Here is an 18,527-nt window from a genome sequence, read left to right as displayed (position 1 = left end):
TAACAAAATCCGAAATAAACAAATCGCAAGGGGTTAGATATAGTTATTTTGATGCAAGGACATGTTGTTTGACTGAGCCTGATCAATCAAGAGGTGGTTAGATTATGTCCCTACTATGGACATGAAACTGCTTCACCCACCCATCAATGTTGTGACAATGCAGATTCAATGCTGAATTTCACATGAGAATGCCTTTGAACCATGATATACAAAGACTTTTTGGTGGGTTTCAAAAGGCAATATGCTTTCTCCTTTTTCCTGCGTGGATGGCACCATTTTGAATAACTCCCTAGAGGCAATTTTGAAAGGGAAAGATTTTCGCTGTTGCTATACAAAACTTACATGATTGTAGCTGCAGCATTAATTCGCTTTGGGTAAATAAATCAATTACAAACCATGTGCTATGCTATTCTTTTTGTCCCATTTAATGTGAAATACCCTATACTTGTGATAAGTAGTCATTAATAAAAGTAATTTTATAGGGAAGCAAAAATGTATGCAAGCGTTTCTGTTGAAATCCACACTTGCCAACCTAGGGTCCGTGCCATTGAAATTCTTGTGGGGAGGGGGGGGGTTCTTGGTCGTATTTAGGAAGTGGGGGCATGCACCCTTGCTCTTGTGGGGGATGGGTACTGTTGTGTATAATCTGTTAAAGGCAAACAAAAAGAATAATCTAATGGTGGTCATCCTTTCTTATTTGAGGATCGCACCTTATACTTAGATGTCTATCGTGGGCACAACACATATATAAAATTCAAATATATTTAAACATTCATAGATATCATGGGAAAATTACAAATCAAGAAATTTTGTTATTCATACTACATACTTTTTATTGATATGAAAGTTGCATTGTTTTTAGAAACCAACTTCTGACTACCATTTGGTTTCTAATTTGCAGCAATCAGTGGTAACACTAAATGTCCATGATTAGTTGTTTAGAAATATTTCAAAATGAATCTTTTAAATTTGTAACACTAAGCATTAAAACAGGCCTCGTGGATAACCTTTAAGGGTTACGCCACTGGATAAACTGAAGTTAGCCTTTCAAAATGCTTCTTACATTTCCATCATATTCACAAGGTACATTTGGGATCTTTGACCACAAGGTCCTAAAATTTCTTGCTTGTAACTTGCAGACATCTTACAATATTGACATTATAAGATGCACTTGTATGGGAGGATGTTGGGGTAATAAGATTCACAATACAAAATCTTATCACCCCAACTAAATGTACTCTTTGAAATGATAATAAGAAAAATATAAATCAGAGGTTTATTTCAATATAAAATTCATACAATTACAATTTGTATATAAATTACAAATCAAAATGAGTTATTCATGAAATATCAAGTAATATAAATACAAATCTAAAAGAAAGGGGATCATAAAATCGATGGTTTTCTTACAAAGACAATGTACAAAATTCTCGATACAAGAACTGTGTAAAAAACATTCTGAGATTTCTGATAAATTATGGAAACTCTGAGTCAGTCCTAAAAATTCAAAGTAAATTTCAGCTTCTGTCAAGAGATAAATTTTTATCACTTCTATTCGAGGCAAAAACTGGAAATCCATAAACTACAGGTGCAGCTCCAACTAAATAACTCATTTTACATACATTTCGCGCAAGTGAGGCTGCTTTACAGATGTTTACTGAGGTGTGTGATTCTTCATAATTTGGCATCAACAATTGTATTAGTTTCTCCATAAAACGATCAATATCTTTGTCTGTCACATCCCATAAATTGCCAACAACACATGGGCTGAAAGTGAAGGGAAATAATTTAATAAAAAAGAGAGAAACATGTTCATAAAAATAAAATATTTTCAATATTAACTATCTCCAAACATAAATATACGCTTGCAGTATCATTTATACTGCCTCAATATTTTTAGTTTGCATTGAATTTTGGAGCGGATAAATTAGTTTAATGGAGCAAAAAATATAATCTTTGCAGCATTTCTGTAGTTGTTCTGTTTTGTTTGTTGAAAAAAAAAAAAAAAAAAAGAAAGAAAGAAACAGAATTACATCATTCAGTAGTTTTTTTTTGTTTTTTGAATGAATAAATAACGTTTTTATGTAAATCTTACCATAATATATTACAAGAGTTACTTGGTGTAATATTCAAGGCATGAAAACTAAATTTCTAACATCACTTTTAAGCAAGCAAAATTTTAGATAAACTTATCTCAAGCATTAAAAAATTTCTTAAATTTTTTTACTCAAAATTCAAATTTGGTCTGATATTTTCCTGCATCATCTTGTTTTATTGCTGTACATAAATGGAAAACTACGCCGCTGTTATCAAAATATTTTTTAACAAGTGATTTCTTTATGCTTTCACTCAAGTTTTGAAACAATTTTTACACTCTCAAACATTTTTTAGACACATAGCGTATACCCTCAAGCTTCAAAAATTTTCATACTATGACATTACGCATATGATCGCATACACACATTGTGCGTAATGGGTTACTGGGAGTATACTCTCAGAAAAATTGATGGGAACATCACTGTTTCTATTAACGATCAACTCTAACAAAGTCTTACGAACTTAAGTGTGCATGAGCAGAGACTTCTAAGATCTAAAAACTTTTATAGTTTTTGTGGCAGTGAGGGTTGATTTTTCATGTTGTAAAATAAATCTTTCATTTTTATATTATTTTGTGTTAGAATTGCATAAAAGTGATAGACCCTAAGTGATAGATGGACAATGTTGAGATTTTTGCGTAAAAAAATATTAAATCCACTGAGCTCGGCTGATAGAATAAGCAATATCAATGATCCTTGAAATGCAAATATATATATGTGTGTGTGTGTGTGTGTGTGTGTGTGTAAGAACCGCCGCTCGGTTCTTATTATGAATCTTGACTTTCACAAGTTGCAGTGTTGTGCCGTGATAATCTACCACCTAGGAAGAGGACAAAGCTACATTCACAAAACCTTTATTTTTACATAGAATATACCAGCAGGAACTTCTCTTAACTAACTAACTTGTTTAGTTGTGCCACGATTTTTACATAGGGAGTATCATTAAAAGATTACAGATAATTATCCCTCGATCGTGTGATCTCACGTGATCTATATAGGAGGAGCAGATTGCAATAACGAAATATTATTGGGCTTTGCACCGCAGACAGAGGCTGGCTTAAGTCTGGAGGGAAAAATAGTGTCTGGTAGGTACTTTAAGGGAAAACACATCTAAGCCTAGAACATAACCATATATGGTATGAGAAGCATTTAAGTGTGTAATAAATAATGTCTGTGACTCATACGCTCTGACATATAAGTGAACAGAACTTAATATGAAAAAGGCCTAGCAAAGGATTTTTCATATTACATATATATATATATATATATATGTGTGTGTGTGTGTGTATCTAATTTGAATTCTGACACTTTGAATTCGAATTATGTTTTTCTCAATCACGAGTTGTGACAGGACCCTACTCATTGGAGGCTGTTGTTTCTATAAACGGCTCATGTCCTCCCAAGCCTGCCCCTCCTCCTGGGCGGTTATGTGTGTGTATGTGTGTAAGGACTTGTTTGTGTGCAGACGTGTGTGTATGTAGGAGTGTGTGTCTGCAGGACATGGAAGCCATCGCCTAGGAGGAGGGGATTCCGGTGGACAGTGCTGCTAGTGGAGGCTAGGACCAGAGGAGCAGCTCTGCCCTCTGGAGGATGGCGGTGCTGCAGAGGCCCTTGGTCCATTCTGAGAAAGGAACCAGACATCAAGGACGCTCAAATGAAAGCAAAAAAAAAAAAAAAATAAAATCTGTGACCTACTTCCCCAAATTAATTCTAATTTGAATTCCGAAACTTTGAATTCAAATTATGTTTTTCGCAATCACGAGTTGCGACAAGACTCTACTGATTAGAGTTATTGTTTCTAGAAACAGCTCCCCCCCAAGCATGTCCCTCCTCCTGGGTGGTTACGTGTGTGTAGGCTTACGTGTGTGCGCGTAGGCGTGTGTATGTGTGTAAAGGCGTGCGCACGTAGGGGAGTGTGTATGACCATGTGTGTGTAGGACATGGACGCCACCGCCCAGCAAAAGTGGATTCCGGGGGACAGTGCTCAGGACCAGCCGCGCCGCCGCCAGTCGGTGGTGCTGCAGCCCTGGTCCAAGCTGAAAAACGAATCGGAACATCAAGGACGGTCAAGTGAGAACAATAAGCAATCGTGATTGCTAAAAAAAAAAATTAATTTGAATTTTGACATCTTGAATTCAAATTATGTTTTTCGCAATCACGAGTGTGTGTATGTATGCAAGTGTGTTTGTGTGTGGGGGTATGTGTGTTTGTGTGTAGGGGGTATGTGTATGTGAGTGTAGGCATGTGTGTTTCTGTCTGTGTGCTGGCATAAGTGTGTGGGTAGTTGTGTGTATGAATGTGTGTGGCGGGGGTATGTGTATGTGTGTGTAGGCATATGTGTTTGTGTCTGTCTGCAGGCATGAATGTGTGGGTAGTTGTGTGTGTATGCTTTTGTGTGTGTGTATGTGTATGTGTCTGTATGTGCTTGTGTATGTTTGTGTATATGTGGGTAGTTGTGTGTGTATGTGTGCGTGTGTAGTTGTGTATGTATGCGCGTGTGTGTAGGACATGGATGCAACCTGGAGACAGCTTTCGCTAGAGGAGCAGCATCGTGAGGAGCCGGTCGACGGTGATGGTGCGGAAAATAAAAGGATAGCACGCCAAAAACAGTCAAGTGAGAGAAATAAGCGATTGTAATTCCTCAAAAAAATTGAAGTTTCCCAATAAAATTATATCAAATCCTAATACAAAACATACACATCAAAACATCAGATATCTAAATTGATCTCAAAATCACTTACCATCCACTCAGCAGAAATCTCAAAGCAATTCCATGTGCTTCCAACTGTCTACCAAGCTGATTCAAGCGGCCACTGCTGCAGCCCATCAACAATGCTGCAGCACGATTCTTTAATTTATCAATAGATTTGTTTTGTAGATAATGCTTGCCACTGCCATGTCCACAATAACTGAAATAATTAGATTAGTGCTTACAGAGAGAAAGATAATAAACAAGATACAATGTAATTAGTTTTTATGATAATCTTCAATTAAATCTGCAGATTATCATCAGATTTTAGGTGAAAATAATGAAACGTATTGCTACGCATTAAGCAGAAAAAATCAGTGGCAAGTGTTTAAAAAGGGAATTTTTACTCTACCCAAGTTACGTTTATTCACAAAATTCAAAAAGTTTTCTACCAAAAGTAACATCTTTCTTCCCATACAATGGATAAATTTAAAAAATGATAATTTTTATAGTTTCTAGTTAATTCTAATATTTTACTTAGTTTTGTCCCAATCATTAATTTGGATTTTTCTCTGAAAAATCAGACGTAGCGAACCCTCGGTGATAGTCATATAATGCAAGGGAGGAAGGGGGCTCAGATATTTTACCCATGGTTTAGCAGGATATTTTCCCTGTGAAAACCAATTTCAGTACAGATTAGAGTGACTAAAATTTGATTTTTATTAACTTATTCAATAATGGCTGGAAAAGAAATGTTTTTACATTTTTGCAAAGAAAAAAGTACTAAAGGCAAGGAATTGCTAAGGGAAGGGGGGCTTGAGTCCCCACTTGCCCCCCCCCCCCTGGGCGCCCTTGATGTCATGTCTTAAGACAGTTTGTCGAGGGTTCATTATAGTGGGGTTCGACTGTATTATTTATTATTGGAAATGTTTTAATAGAAATTTTAATATATTTTCATTCAATGGATGCATTGATATGTAAAATAAAAAAAGCAAATTTATGTTCAAAATTTCGGTCTGGAACAAAATCAAACTATTTACAAAATCACATTTAATCTTATATAATTAAAAAGTGAGAGTATGTGTCTATGTATGTACCTATGTATGTACGTCCAAGTTACTTCTCCCGAATGCCAATGAACTGACCATCGAACTAGGTATCGATAGATTTCTAATTTTCCTGTCTTTATGTTTGGCTATTTAACATAATCCTCTAATAATAATTAGCAGAGATATAAATTAAAATCTATTAATTATGATACTTGGATTTTGACATAAAATCCCTACTTTTCAAGGGTTTCCTCCATTCAAATTGTTAGTCAGTGCTTCAACTCAACTTTCTGTAACAATGCTTTTATTAAAATTCGTGGTGTGAAGAAAATCATTGAGGAGAAAGGTCTGTTGTGATTTTTTTTCTTGAATATGAACAAATAAAATTCTGACTTTTGTTTTGAGGCTTTTCCTGCAGTCGGGGAATTTGAAGTGTTTCCTTTCTGGTTATTTTTCTGCAATCTGCTGCAAAATTTTACTGATTTTTTTTGGTTTAAGCCTGATTGTTGAACACAAGCCACTTGACATAACTTTTATTTTCGAGGTAGACCGTGCAAAGTCAGGCGACGCAGCTAGTTCATAATTAACGGTTGAATAATAATGAGAGTATATTCAGTAAGTTAACGCCCTATAGCCAGGGCTAAGGCAGAGATACACCGCCAGCTCAGCCAATTCCAGCCGAAGACTGCAGTTTCGTGCTTATAAACACTCATCAGCCCAGCATAGGAGTGACTGTGTTGGAGGCGGAAAACCTCTTAAGGAAGCCAAGAGTGCCAAACAAACTGGTAGCTAATACAGAATTAGCACTGACCAGATGAGTGACCGAAGCAATGGTTCGGTTCAACTCGAATATTGAAGGCAAGGCAGGTATATTCAGTAAGTTACCGCCCTATAGCCAGGGCTAAGGCAGAGATACACCGCCAGCTCAGCCAATTCCAGCCGAAGACTGCAGTTTCGTGCTTATAAACACTCATCAGCCCAGCATAGGAGTGACTGTGTTGGAGGCGGAAAACCTCTTAAGGAAGCCAAGAGTGCCAAACAAACTGGTAGCTAATACAGAATTAGCACTGACCAGATGAGTGACCGAAGCAATGGTTCGGTTCAACTCGAATATTGAAGGCAAGGCAGGTATATTCAGTAAGTTACCGCCCTATAGGCTATAGGGCGATAATAATAAAATAAGAATAAATAAAGGATAATAAAATAAGAATAATAATTAAAAATAAGAAAAAAAAGAAAGAACCGTTCAACCTAATCCATCAAAGTCATCTGAAAATGCAGTTTAACTTACAGAAGGAAATCATAATCCTGAAGTGCTCCAGCATATTCGTTGTTTTCTGGAACTTTACCTACAATTCCAAGCCACTGTGATTGCCTATATTAAAACACCAGAATAAATTTTCATCAGAACAGTTGATTCAAAACTAACCATTTATTGAAGTAACAGATGATATAGTGAAAATTTAATATAGTTAGACTATTTATTATGGTTAGACTAACAAAATGATGAATCATCTGCAATACTGAGTTAAATCTACTGTGTTAAAGCATTAAAAGTTATTTTATGATTAAATGTAATAACAACATGTTGTGTATGTTAGCATGCAAAATTTTCATTATTTCTGCAAACATCAAACGAAATATTTGCATTAATTACGTCTGCATTTAATATCAAATATACAAAACTTCAATGTACATTTTTTGTTTCTATAAACATGATGAAATAATTAATAAAGAATTTTTACTTTTCAAATTTTTCTTGAAAATATTTTTGTGTATTTTTTAGATCTCCACTGGGATTCAAAATATAGAATGTTTTATTGTCATCCAATCCCTGGAACAAAGTAGACTGAGAATTGCAAGATGATAACTTATAGCTCAAAAGACTGAGAGATGGCATTCTTGAAACTGGAACACCATTTAGAACAGGCATGCATTCCCAAGGCAGTGATTGGATATCCTAAAAATAATTTTTGAAAATTATTTCTTTTTCGGATGCTAACACCAGGGCGGTCATTCCAAGCTCGTCAGCTTACGAGATCGAGATTTTCGCTCCCGTGATCGGTTGTGACGTAGAAGTGTTGCAAAGTAGCATTTTAATCTACTCGAACTTAGCTTGCGGCTAGGTTCGAGTAGATTAGAATACTACTTTGCGACATTTCTACGTCACAACCGATCACGGGAGCGAAAATCTCGATCTCGCAAGCTGACGAGCTTGGAATGATCGCCCAGCTTATCTCATTAAAGTATCCAATTTACAAAAGAATATATTCAGCCATAAATTACAAGGTGTTCATTAATCCTTTGCATTGATAGAGAAGATTTATTTGAAAAAAAAAAAAACCTACTTAAGATTTTTATATAACTTTTTTTTTTTGAGCAATCACAATTGCTTACTGCTCTCACTTCACTGTCCATGATGTTGTGGTTCTTTTTTCATCTTAGACCAGGACCTCTGCACCACCACCACCACCGCCCATCGGCCTTTTCTGGTCCTGCCCACTATCCCCCGAAATCCGGTGGTGTGCATGTCCTACACACTCACACACACGCGCCGTCTTTACACATACACACTGAGACACACACACACCCGTTTTTACACACATACACTCACGCCTTTGTGCATACACACAGGTCTACGCACACACACAAGCCTAGTCTACACATGCACGGACGCATGCTTACACACACACGCCTGCACACACACACACATAATTATATTAACGTAACCACCCAGGAGGAGGGGCAGGCTTGAAGGGACAGAAGTTCGAAGGGACAGCCGTTTCTAGGAACAATAACTCCAATGAATAGGGTCCTGCCGAAATTCGTGATTGCGAAAAACCTAATTTGAATTCAAAATTTCAGAATTCAAATTAATTTATTTTTATTTATTTCTTTATTCAGGTTGAAGGTCAACCATCCAGAACCTTTGGTTTTAACACATATTCCTTATCCTAATACAGTCAACTCCCGACCATTCGGGAAAGAGGGTGGCATGGTGACCGGGGATAAGCAAATTCATGGATAATCCACAAATTTACAGTACAACCTCAATTTAACGATTGTCAAGGGACAAGAAAAAGTTATCATTAACTCAGGAATATTGTTTAATTGAGGAGCATATATATTCAAAGCAGTTGAATCCAGACCAGTGAAATGTATCGTTCAATGGAGGAAATCGTTAAATCGGGTATCGTTAAATCAATGTTTTACTGCAGGTAAAATAGATGCTAGTGTATGTAATAGCTTAAAAATATTTATAACACTTGCATGCATTTAAACTACAGCTAAAACAATAACAGTGTATGTAAAAAATGTGTGTAAAACTTGAAAAGGATCACTCATTATTACAAACGGATTACTCACATATGGGAGCAAATCATGCGAGCTGATCAGCTGCAACAGATCAAGCTAGGTTACTCTAAAAATGCAAAGGGGAAGGGAGATAATTCTTTCCAAGATTGGTCTGGTCATTCATTTATGCATGTAAATAGTATAGATCTAAAAATCACTAAGTAGGGTAGATGAGGTCTAAAAATCAGGTATCAACTAGACAGGTTTTGGTGAACTTAAAAGGTTTTATGTTATTGGAAGGGTGGGAGAAGAAAGCAATAGGAATGCCCAAAAATAAATTTTGCACTTTTGAAGTTAAAATGTGTGCATTTATCAACATTTAGTTACTCATTGTCAATCAAAAAAGTTTATTTTTGAAAGTGCTAAAGGTCGTGGCTAGTTGGGAGTTGACTGTATGGCAAGTTATAATATCCATAAGTCCTTATATGGTTATCCATATATGGATTTATGACCAAACCCTCACTCCCCTGAAGGTAAATTATGGCTGCATTAGTGCCTAGCACAAAGTTGAAAGTTGTCTAAATCTTCTCATAACTATGAAAAGTGAACACCTAGAAATGTACAGTCGAACCTCCATATATCGAACTTCCACATATCGAAATTTTCTACACATTGAAATCCCAGCAAATTTCTGTGTTCATTATACAGAAAGATTGTTTCTATATATCAAAAGCTTTTTCGAGACATTCGTAGATTTTTTTTTCCACTTTAGATTGTTTATCTCATGAAAAATGAAGATTAGAGGAGAAAATTATGTTCAAAGGTTGCTACGGAACTAAGGAATCTGGGGTTGAAGAGTGTGTAATTAAGTCGTTGTTCCATTCTGAAGTACTTCAATTCCCTCAAGTTTATATCAAATCTTAGTTGTAACCAGTAACACTGTAAAATTAGTTACAAGTTATCTCTTTTGTCTGTTGATTATTATTCCTAGTCTTCTTAGCTTCAGTAAAAATCATTCAAGTTAAGTAGATTGATTTTTTACTTTTCTCTCAATCACATTCTTAAAACGAAAATCCCCTAACTTTTCGATCAAGTTGAAATGCCGAAGAATATGAAGATGTATGTTGACGTAAAAATGTAATTTCTGTTAATTTTTAAATCATTAACTTTCATTTAATCCGATGCTCATCCACTATAATATTAAAATCTGTTCGCGTCTGTCTGTCTGAAGATCCATCTTCTCTAGAACCACTTCGAATCGGGAGTCTAACGAGATACCGATCAATTCGAAATTTTCCAAAGAAAACAATAGGACCAATCTCGTAATTGTGCGACTTTAATTAGCAAAGATATTAATTAAAACGTTAATTAACATAACGTTATTCAGGAATTTTTATTTCTTTCCTGTTGCCATTTTGCATATGCGCGAGCAAGTAAAATTCTAATAATTGTTTTAAAAGAGATTTTTTGACTGCTGTCCAAATCTTAAAACGTTTCCATCTAGAATTTCATTTTAAATTAGTTTAAAATTGGTTGCCCTATTCTGACATAGCCTTTATTTTATCGTCTGTCCTTTTTTTATTTTTTACATTCAACGTTCTTAACTCTTTTCCGCATATGAAAGTTGTTTCTTTAGCTATGTTTATTGATTGTAGTGTAAGTTTATTATTCACCGACCTCATATTTTGGTACATTTAGGATGTGCGACTAATTATGTTTATTTTGTTGGACTTTTTCCCGTCACATGGGTGAGTTTTTGAATTATAATAACTCTCTTTTTCCTTCCTGTTTCTATTTTTGAAATACAGTTTGTATCGTTAAAAGAACATGTTAAATTAAGATTGTTTGAATTTCTTTAAGTGAAACAGAGTTGAACAAAAATATTGTTTTTAAGGATTTTAACTAAAGCTTAATTCGAATCTGATGACTTGGTATTAAATTAATGATAATTGGTATTTATTAAGTCTTGGTGCTTTAGTTTCATGTAAGCAACCAAAAAGTATGTGTCATTTTATGTAAAAAGCTGATCGTAATTGTACATACAAATGTTTCAGATATAGTCTATCAGATTTAATTCAGTTTAAAGTGAGCACAGATTATAATTGATAATGCATGTATTTTTATCTTTTGTGCTAATTGAAAATACGCATAACTTACATTATCGATAACTATGATTAACTTTAAAGAGATTTTTGCCAAAAATATGCTCTACTGGTGTTTTGCAAACCTTGCATTACGCGTATTTATTTACTCCTTAGCGCTTTAGAAACTGATGTCAGAGTAATGCAAAAACATCAATTGGACATCTCTTTCGTTTTTTACGTAGCCCGTGCAACGCCGGGCACGCAGCTAGTATAAATTATAAATTGGGTTTCATAAGCGAAAATTAGCTTTTATTTTAATGTTTTAGGATACTTTTATGATAAAATAAGATTGTTTCCATAGATCGAAATTTCTATATATCGAATTTTTTTGTATGAAGGTCCAACTGCATTTACATTGTGAAAAAGAAAAGAAAACAGTTCTCTAAAATTTAAAAAATAAGTTTAATACACAAGTTTTTCTTTTTTCAAATGAATTTTCATTCTCAGTGCAAGACTTTATAAACACTCTATATAATGGATGAAAATTTTAGTAAAAGAAAAAAAAAAACAATGCATATAAGGTAAACACACCAGTAATGGGAAGTGCTTAGGTGCTTTAGTAGTAGCCACTTGAAAGTTTATACTTGAAAAAAATAAGAATTCCAGGTCTCCCAATGGATTCAAACGCACTCATACCTCCTGCACATTTGAATTCATTGGGAAGCCTGGAATCCTATTTTTTAAAATACAAACCTTGAAGTGGTCACTACTGAAGTACTATCAAGCACTGGCCACTACTGGAGTGTTTACCCTATACAAAATTCCATAGTGATGTAATTCAAAATTTGTTAACCTAAGGGTTTAAATCATGTTTCTAATGTTCGTAGTAATAAATTACCTTGTCTAAGATCAGTATAACAGGATGTCTCTCAGTTTCAGGTAGACTGTAAGATATGTTTCGAATAGCATTGCACAGCTTTGAATGGACTTCATCAAGAGGGCTACAGTTCCATAAATGACACACAGCAGCTGACAATTGCTCTCGTGTAAGAAATGAGGCCGAGTCAAGCAGAACCTTTGAAAATACGAAATCTCAGTGTGAAAGACGGGAAAGAAAAACAGCATTCAACACAATTCTATTACAAAATAGTATTTAACTTTCTTTTAATGTTATAAAATAAATATTATCTTCTATAGATATTATCCCCTCGGAGCAACAGTAAGCAGCGCCCGATCAACATTGGGAGTTAAGGGACGCTCAGTCTCATTTAGGGCAGGGTTGGCAAAAACCCGGGTTTTTTTAAAAAAGCCCATGGACCCAGGGTTTTTTGGGTTTTTTTAAATAAAACCCAAAAAAACCCAACTAAAGCTGGGTTTTTTAAAAGAAATGTGGGTTTTTTTGTCTTTTTTTAGGGAAAATGTAGGGTACTTGTAGCATATTGTAGCGTAAGTATATGAACAAAGCACAAGAATTGTCTTGGGGTAAAAAAAGCTGGAAAACTAGTTAAAATTCAGCGTTTTCTGAAGAAGAGTATGAAAGACGACGAAACTCAAGAATGGTGAAGTTTCAGATTTTTTAGTTTCCATGATTACCAACAGTTAAGGCAAAATTACTTCTTGAGTGATAAAATCTATTGTTCGTTTTTAATTACTACTATTTTTTTTTGCATTTAACTTTATTGTATTTCATTTTTTTATGCAAAACTACTGTAGAACCTCAAGTAATTTAAATCCCTATTTACTGAATTCCAGCTTAATCAAGACATTTCTTTGAATTTTATGTTGCCTGTTTTTCTATTTCTGTGTACAGATTAAGAAATATTAAACTTTTTTGTAAGATAATGAAAATACTGTACATCCTATTCTGTTTTCTGTCCGACCATTTGTAAATCCTGTTAATTTCTTAAAAAAATGTAACTTGTTAATTCGAAACTTGTGACGTGTCGGGTTGCAGAAAATAATTCACATGAAAACCTTTTAGCTAGAGTAGTTTCCTCTGTACAATCTACAAATATTGAGAAAACCAGACGTGACAGGACTTAGTCAAGATAATTTGAGTTATTTATTGACCAGTTAAAGATAAAAGTTAAATATATATTTTTTAAATCTTTGAAGTATTTTTAATGCCGTTAAGAGTTATTAAATGCTATTAAAGTTCAAAATTCATTTTTTATGTCCATTGTCTGTGGTGAAGAACAAATAAAATAGAAGTTTAAATTGTAAAAGTATTTAAATTAATTACTTTTTTAAAAAACTTCTCCAAAAATTAAAAAAAACCCAAAAGTGGGCTAAATAATGGGTTTTTTTAAATGGGTTTTTTCAAAAAAACCCATTGGGTCCAACCCAATTGGGTCCAATCCGGCCAACCCTGATTTAGGGGCTCCACTTTTTGCTTGGGGAAATTTTTAAAAAACTCCTACGGACATAGAAACAAAACTCGCTAATGGGTCATTCCATGTCAAATCAATCACAAAAATGGGATTTTAGTACCCACTGTCTTGGATTTTGATCAAACTTGTTTTACTTCCTCCCTTTATGGTCACAAGAAACCCCCTAGTTTTTTTTCTACCAATCTCTATGAATTTTGATTTTATAGCCTTTTGCAATTTTACATTTTTTGTCATTTTTGCAACACTCTAACTGAAACTTTCTTATGAAAAGAAATTGTTTCTTGGTAACTAATGCAAAAATTTTTGGAAATTTTTACACAAAATATAGATTTATAATACGTTAATAAAAATATTACAATAGTCTTAGTTTACATGAATTTTTGTTTTTAAATGAGAAAAGTGAAAGTTTTGAATTTTTTAAGTCAAAAAAAGGCATTGCCAAAATTCTGAATTTCTACAAGAGGGTCAGCTTTAAAAATCCTGATTAAAAAAAAAAGATCATGAATAGGTACTCTTAATTTATCCAATGAAAAACATTAGGGGACTTTGAGGGATTCTGCCCCCTCCCCCTATTCTGGAAAAAAAAACACAAAACATCATAGAGATAAGGCCTTTCATATTCTTAAAAGAGAATTGTCAACGAACTATGAAAAAAAAAATTAAACATAGTGTGTTGAATATTGTACACAAACATAAAATTTAATATTTAAGCTTACTTTTTAATTTGAAATAGTTAAAAATATGGGGTAGTTCCATGTCAAATCAATCACAAAGAATGGTATTTTAACACCCACCTTCTAGGACCCCCTCCAACATACAGAAAGGTAGTACATTATTTTGCGCTATAATTCTCAGCAAATAAGAGTGATTAGTTGTTATAGTCCAGTAACCTAGTACATCGTAAGTTGCATCAAATGGGGGTAATAGGTTTCATGTTTTTTTCTTGTATGGGATGTGACCAAGATGCAAAATCCAAGTTTTCGACCTGGGCAACCTCCCGGAACACTTTTGAAAATCGCCAAAACTGCTGAATTTTCGTACTTTTTTCAGATTTTCCCCTTTTTGACCATGGAGAAGCACGTTTTTGATAAACATCATTATTTAAGCATTTAAATTAGATTACATTTACTACAATTTGACACCAGAATGGGCTTGTTAGCCCTACAAGTTTCTGGGACACAGCTTTTCAAAGTTTCGCAAGTTCTCCAAACTTGGATATTTTCAATCAATTTCCTTTTTTCATCATACATGCAGCTGATACAAAAACAGGGGTAGAAGTGACCGACTTGTCACATATAGGACATTTTCCACAAAAAATATAGGACAAATATAGGACACATTATATGAATATTTTTGCTATGAAAAAAGAAATAATACATATCATATATTATTCAGTTATTCTTATCAATGATTTTGTTTAAAAAAAACTTCAAACAAAATACCTTACATCTATAATGACTTTCCTGTAGTTGAAAGAATAATTTTTGAAAAAAGTGTACTTTACAGACTAAATAACTAACCAAAATTTGAACAAAGATAATTTTTATTTTTTATTCCTCACTCATGACCCAAGTACTAATTCCACTGCTCTTAGATTTTATATCTAAACTGAACCCTTTACCCCCCCCCTTTGTACCCTTTGTATTAAGAACAAACAGAGCTTGGGAAGGATCCTCCTGACGTTTTATGACTTTTCTTTATGCTTGAATGTTTTAGCATGCTGCCTCAATTGCGAAAATCCACTATTGTTTATGGGCACTGAAAAGTTGCAAAAATGGCAAAAAGCGGTAAAATCATCTTTTCCTTTAGTGCACCATGCACCAAAATTTGAAGAATTAATGTCCTCCTGGTTCAACAACTCCACACCAAATGTTGTTAAGCGATGCGATTTCGCCATTATAATTCCATTTATTACAACAAACTACGCTTTAAAATCATAATGAACTAACCATTCCACGATCCCAAAATTCCACAAAAAGAAAAGATTGCAAAAAGAAAATTAGAACATTCCGATCAGAAAATGCACCGAACACAAAAATATACCAACGAAAACAAAAACCATGATGGAAAACAAAACAAACGGCTGTTGCCCCCCCCTCCCAAATGCAAAATTATAAAACCAACTATACCATACTATACTAAAACCAGCACTAGTTCTCGAAACTCCACCCACTGTAGAGTGATGTCACATTGCTGTAGCTAATAAGAGAAGATGCCTGCTACAGAATTTAGTCATTTGAGTTTTTTAATCTAAAATTCGTTTGGGCACGTACTTTCAGCGAAAATTCCGATGTCAGAAAGTTTATTTACAGTTCTTTTTAAAAGATATGTATGGTATAAAACGGGAATATAGGAAATATAAGACATTTTTGAAAAATATAGGAAATATAGGACGATTTTGAGGCTTTTTTTGAAAATATAGGATATATAGGACTACTTCGACCCATGCAAAGAAGCTGTGCGACTGGTTCTTTTAAGTACCCTCCATTTCCTAAAGTGGATGTTATCATGTCCTTAAACGGTGGACTTGTAGGAGAGAAAGGAGTAAACTGTTACATGGCCAGGGATATTGGGAAGAAAGCAATGTTGAAGATTGTAGGGGAAAACTTCCAAGACGTTAAATTCAAGCGTAAATCAAAAGTTGTGTCTCTTTCCTCTACTCTTCGTACTTTTACTGTTGGCAGTAGGGAAGTGGCTATGGACCCACTTACACTGTTTTACAGGATATGCGTTTTGAAACACTCTGACAAAGAATCGAAGAACTTCTTCACTTACGAGCTTTCACCATTTCTGATGTCTCTATTCACTCAAGAAGGAATGAGAAAGGGCAATAAGTCCTTTTATGCAGCGTTCCAACTAGTCAATATTGATGAGTCACATGGGAAAACTAAATTTGAGGTTGTAGATGGTTGTCATCTCCTAAGTGGTGTGGCCCAAGCAATCCTCGTTCGAGTTGATAGCTGCCTTATATTTAAAATACACTTGCCTCAAAAGGTTAAGGTACTACATGTTTTTCGAAGCTCGCTATTAAAAAAAAAGGGTAGTAACAATAAAGTACGTAGTTTGCATGAATGGACAATAATGAACTTTAAAACCATTTATAAAAAAACAATAGCTGCCACTCTTATTTTATAAAAAAGAACATATCTTTATGAGTGAGAAAAAAATAAGCAAGTAGCAAACTTTCGGACTTTTGTGTATAAGTTGTGTTGATTTTCAACTGTTGTTGGCAGTTTTGGTGACAATAGTCTCAGTTTAGAAAATGTCTCAGAGATGTCGTTTGCCCGATTCCTTAAGGTGGCGGGCACACACTAGTGTGCAAACCACCACACCTAAAGCTTTAAGTCTTTTAAAAATGCATTTAAAAGTAGAAACTGGATAGTTTTAGCAATTTTTCAGTCATTTTTGAACTTCGCAAAAATCTGTAGGGAAGCTAAAGCTTTCCAAGCAAGCAGGCCCTGAGAGTAAAACATCTAAGCTTGAGAAACAATGGCAAGATATCCTACTGCTGCTCTGTAGCAACAATACATTTTATCAGACAGTAATATGAAAAGGTAATATTTTAAAAAGAGTATTTGTTTCAATGCTATAAAAAAAAAACAATGCAAAATATATATTTGACCAAATTTGAAACAAACATTTTATTGTTAGTTGTTAATATGGTCAATTGTTTAAAAGAGTCAGTTATTTGTTTTATAATGCACTACCTTTAATAAATTATTTGTTTCATTCAGAAATAGTTAAATAAAGGAAAATCTGAACAATTGCTCTACATACGTGAAATACACTGCCAGCTCAGTCATTTCCAGCCGAGGACTGCAGTTTCGTGCTTATTAGCACTCATCAGCCTGGCATAGGAAAGTGACTGAGCTGGAGATGGAAAACCTCTTAAGGAAGCCAAGAGTGCGAAACAAACTGGTAGCATAATAATTGCTCTACATATTAACTTTAGTATTTAGTCCAACTTGTTAGTTTCAGGAAAAATAAAAACACATTGGCAAAAACTTTTACTTCATGCTGTCCATAACCCAGAATGGTTCTTCTACAAAACTTGCAGCAGCTTTTGAAAAAAAACTTCCTTTATAATTTTGAAAAGGAAATAAAAGACTTTTTGGTACAAAATGCAGAACTTACGTGTTTCTGAGAAAAATGTGTGTGCAACCGACATAAGAAAGAACCAAAAAGCAAAGAAAATTAATCATAAGCAAATAACGTACCTGCAAGAGCTTCTTATCAGCTGACAAGAAAAGCTCATGAGCAGCATCAGAGCACAGCTGTTGAATTCTTTCTTCGTTAGTAGGAATTCCCAAGAAAAGTCCCTTCCAGCATCCCAACCAGATATTTTCCATATCATGAGCTAAATGCTAAAGACAATGGTATTAGAAGAGGATTTTTGCAATTATTTATGATTAAGGAAATTTCAAGCATTCAATACAATCTGGTTGTACTTATAACTGGACTAAATTAGTTAAGTAAGTTATCTATAAGAAAATTCCATTAAATATTCCATGATAAATTCAGAATTTATCATGGAATAAATGCTGAAAGCTTCACGGTGAAACACACTAGGAAAAAGCATCTTTTAAAAATAATTTATTTGTGCTTCAACAACAATCCTCATGTATCAAATGTCCAATTCACTGATCGAGTAACGCTCCTGACGTCACCAACAATGAAACTCGTGCCATGGCATGATAATTTGATAGTGTTTTTTCGTAATGTCTGACATGTGGGAAAATGCTGTAGTTTGACAAGGCTGAACTGGATCCGGTAACTTAACAGATGAAAATGAGTCTTACCAGTAAAATACTGGTAAGACTCATTTTAGGAGAATGAAGAAACAAAAAAGTGGTCAACAACTAATGATATCTACCAGAGTTTAGGGTCAAACCACTGGAGTTAATGCTAAAATTTCAATTTTTAAA

General features: G+C 34.3%; 1 protein-coding gene across 1 annotated transcript in view; it reads right to left on the bottom strand.

Moving 5' to 3' along the window:
* Positions 1-1,342: 1,342 nt before the first annotated feature.
* LOC129235139 (uncharacterized) overlaps positions 1,343-18,527 on the bottom strand; it is a 117,094-nt gene continuing 99,909 nt past the window's right edge. The window contains exons 14-19 of the mRNA XM_054868830.1: positions 17,820-17,966; positions 12,111-12,287; positions 7,580-7,794; positions 7,126-7,209; positions 4,838-5,005; positions 1,343-1,767 (exon numbers count right to left, since the gene is read on the bottom strand). Coding sequence (XP_054724805.1) covers positions 1,518-1,767; positions 4,838-5,005; positions 7,126-7,209; positions 7,580-7,794; positions 12,111-12,287; positions 17,820-17,966 — 1,041 coding nt within the window. The 3' untranslated portion in view covers positions 1,343-1,517. The remainder of the gene's footprint in view (positions 1,768-4,837; positions 5,006-7,125; positions 7,210-7,579; positions 7,795-12,110; positions 12,288-17,819; positions 17,967-18,527) is intronic.

This window comes from Uloborus diversus, chromosome 2, assembly GCF_026930045.1.
Source record: "Uloborus diversus isolate 005 chromosome 2, Udiv.v.3.1, whole genome shotgun sequence".
Lineage (NCBI taxonomy): Eukaryota > Metazoa > Arthropoda > Arachnida > Araneae > Uloboridae > Uloborus > Uloborus diversus.
Note: the sequence above shows the minus strand (reverse complement) of the source record. Positions and strands in the feature narration are given on the sequence as shown.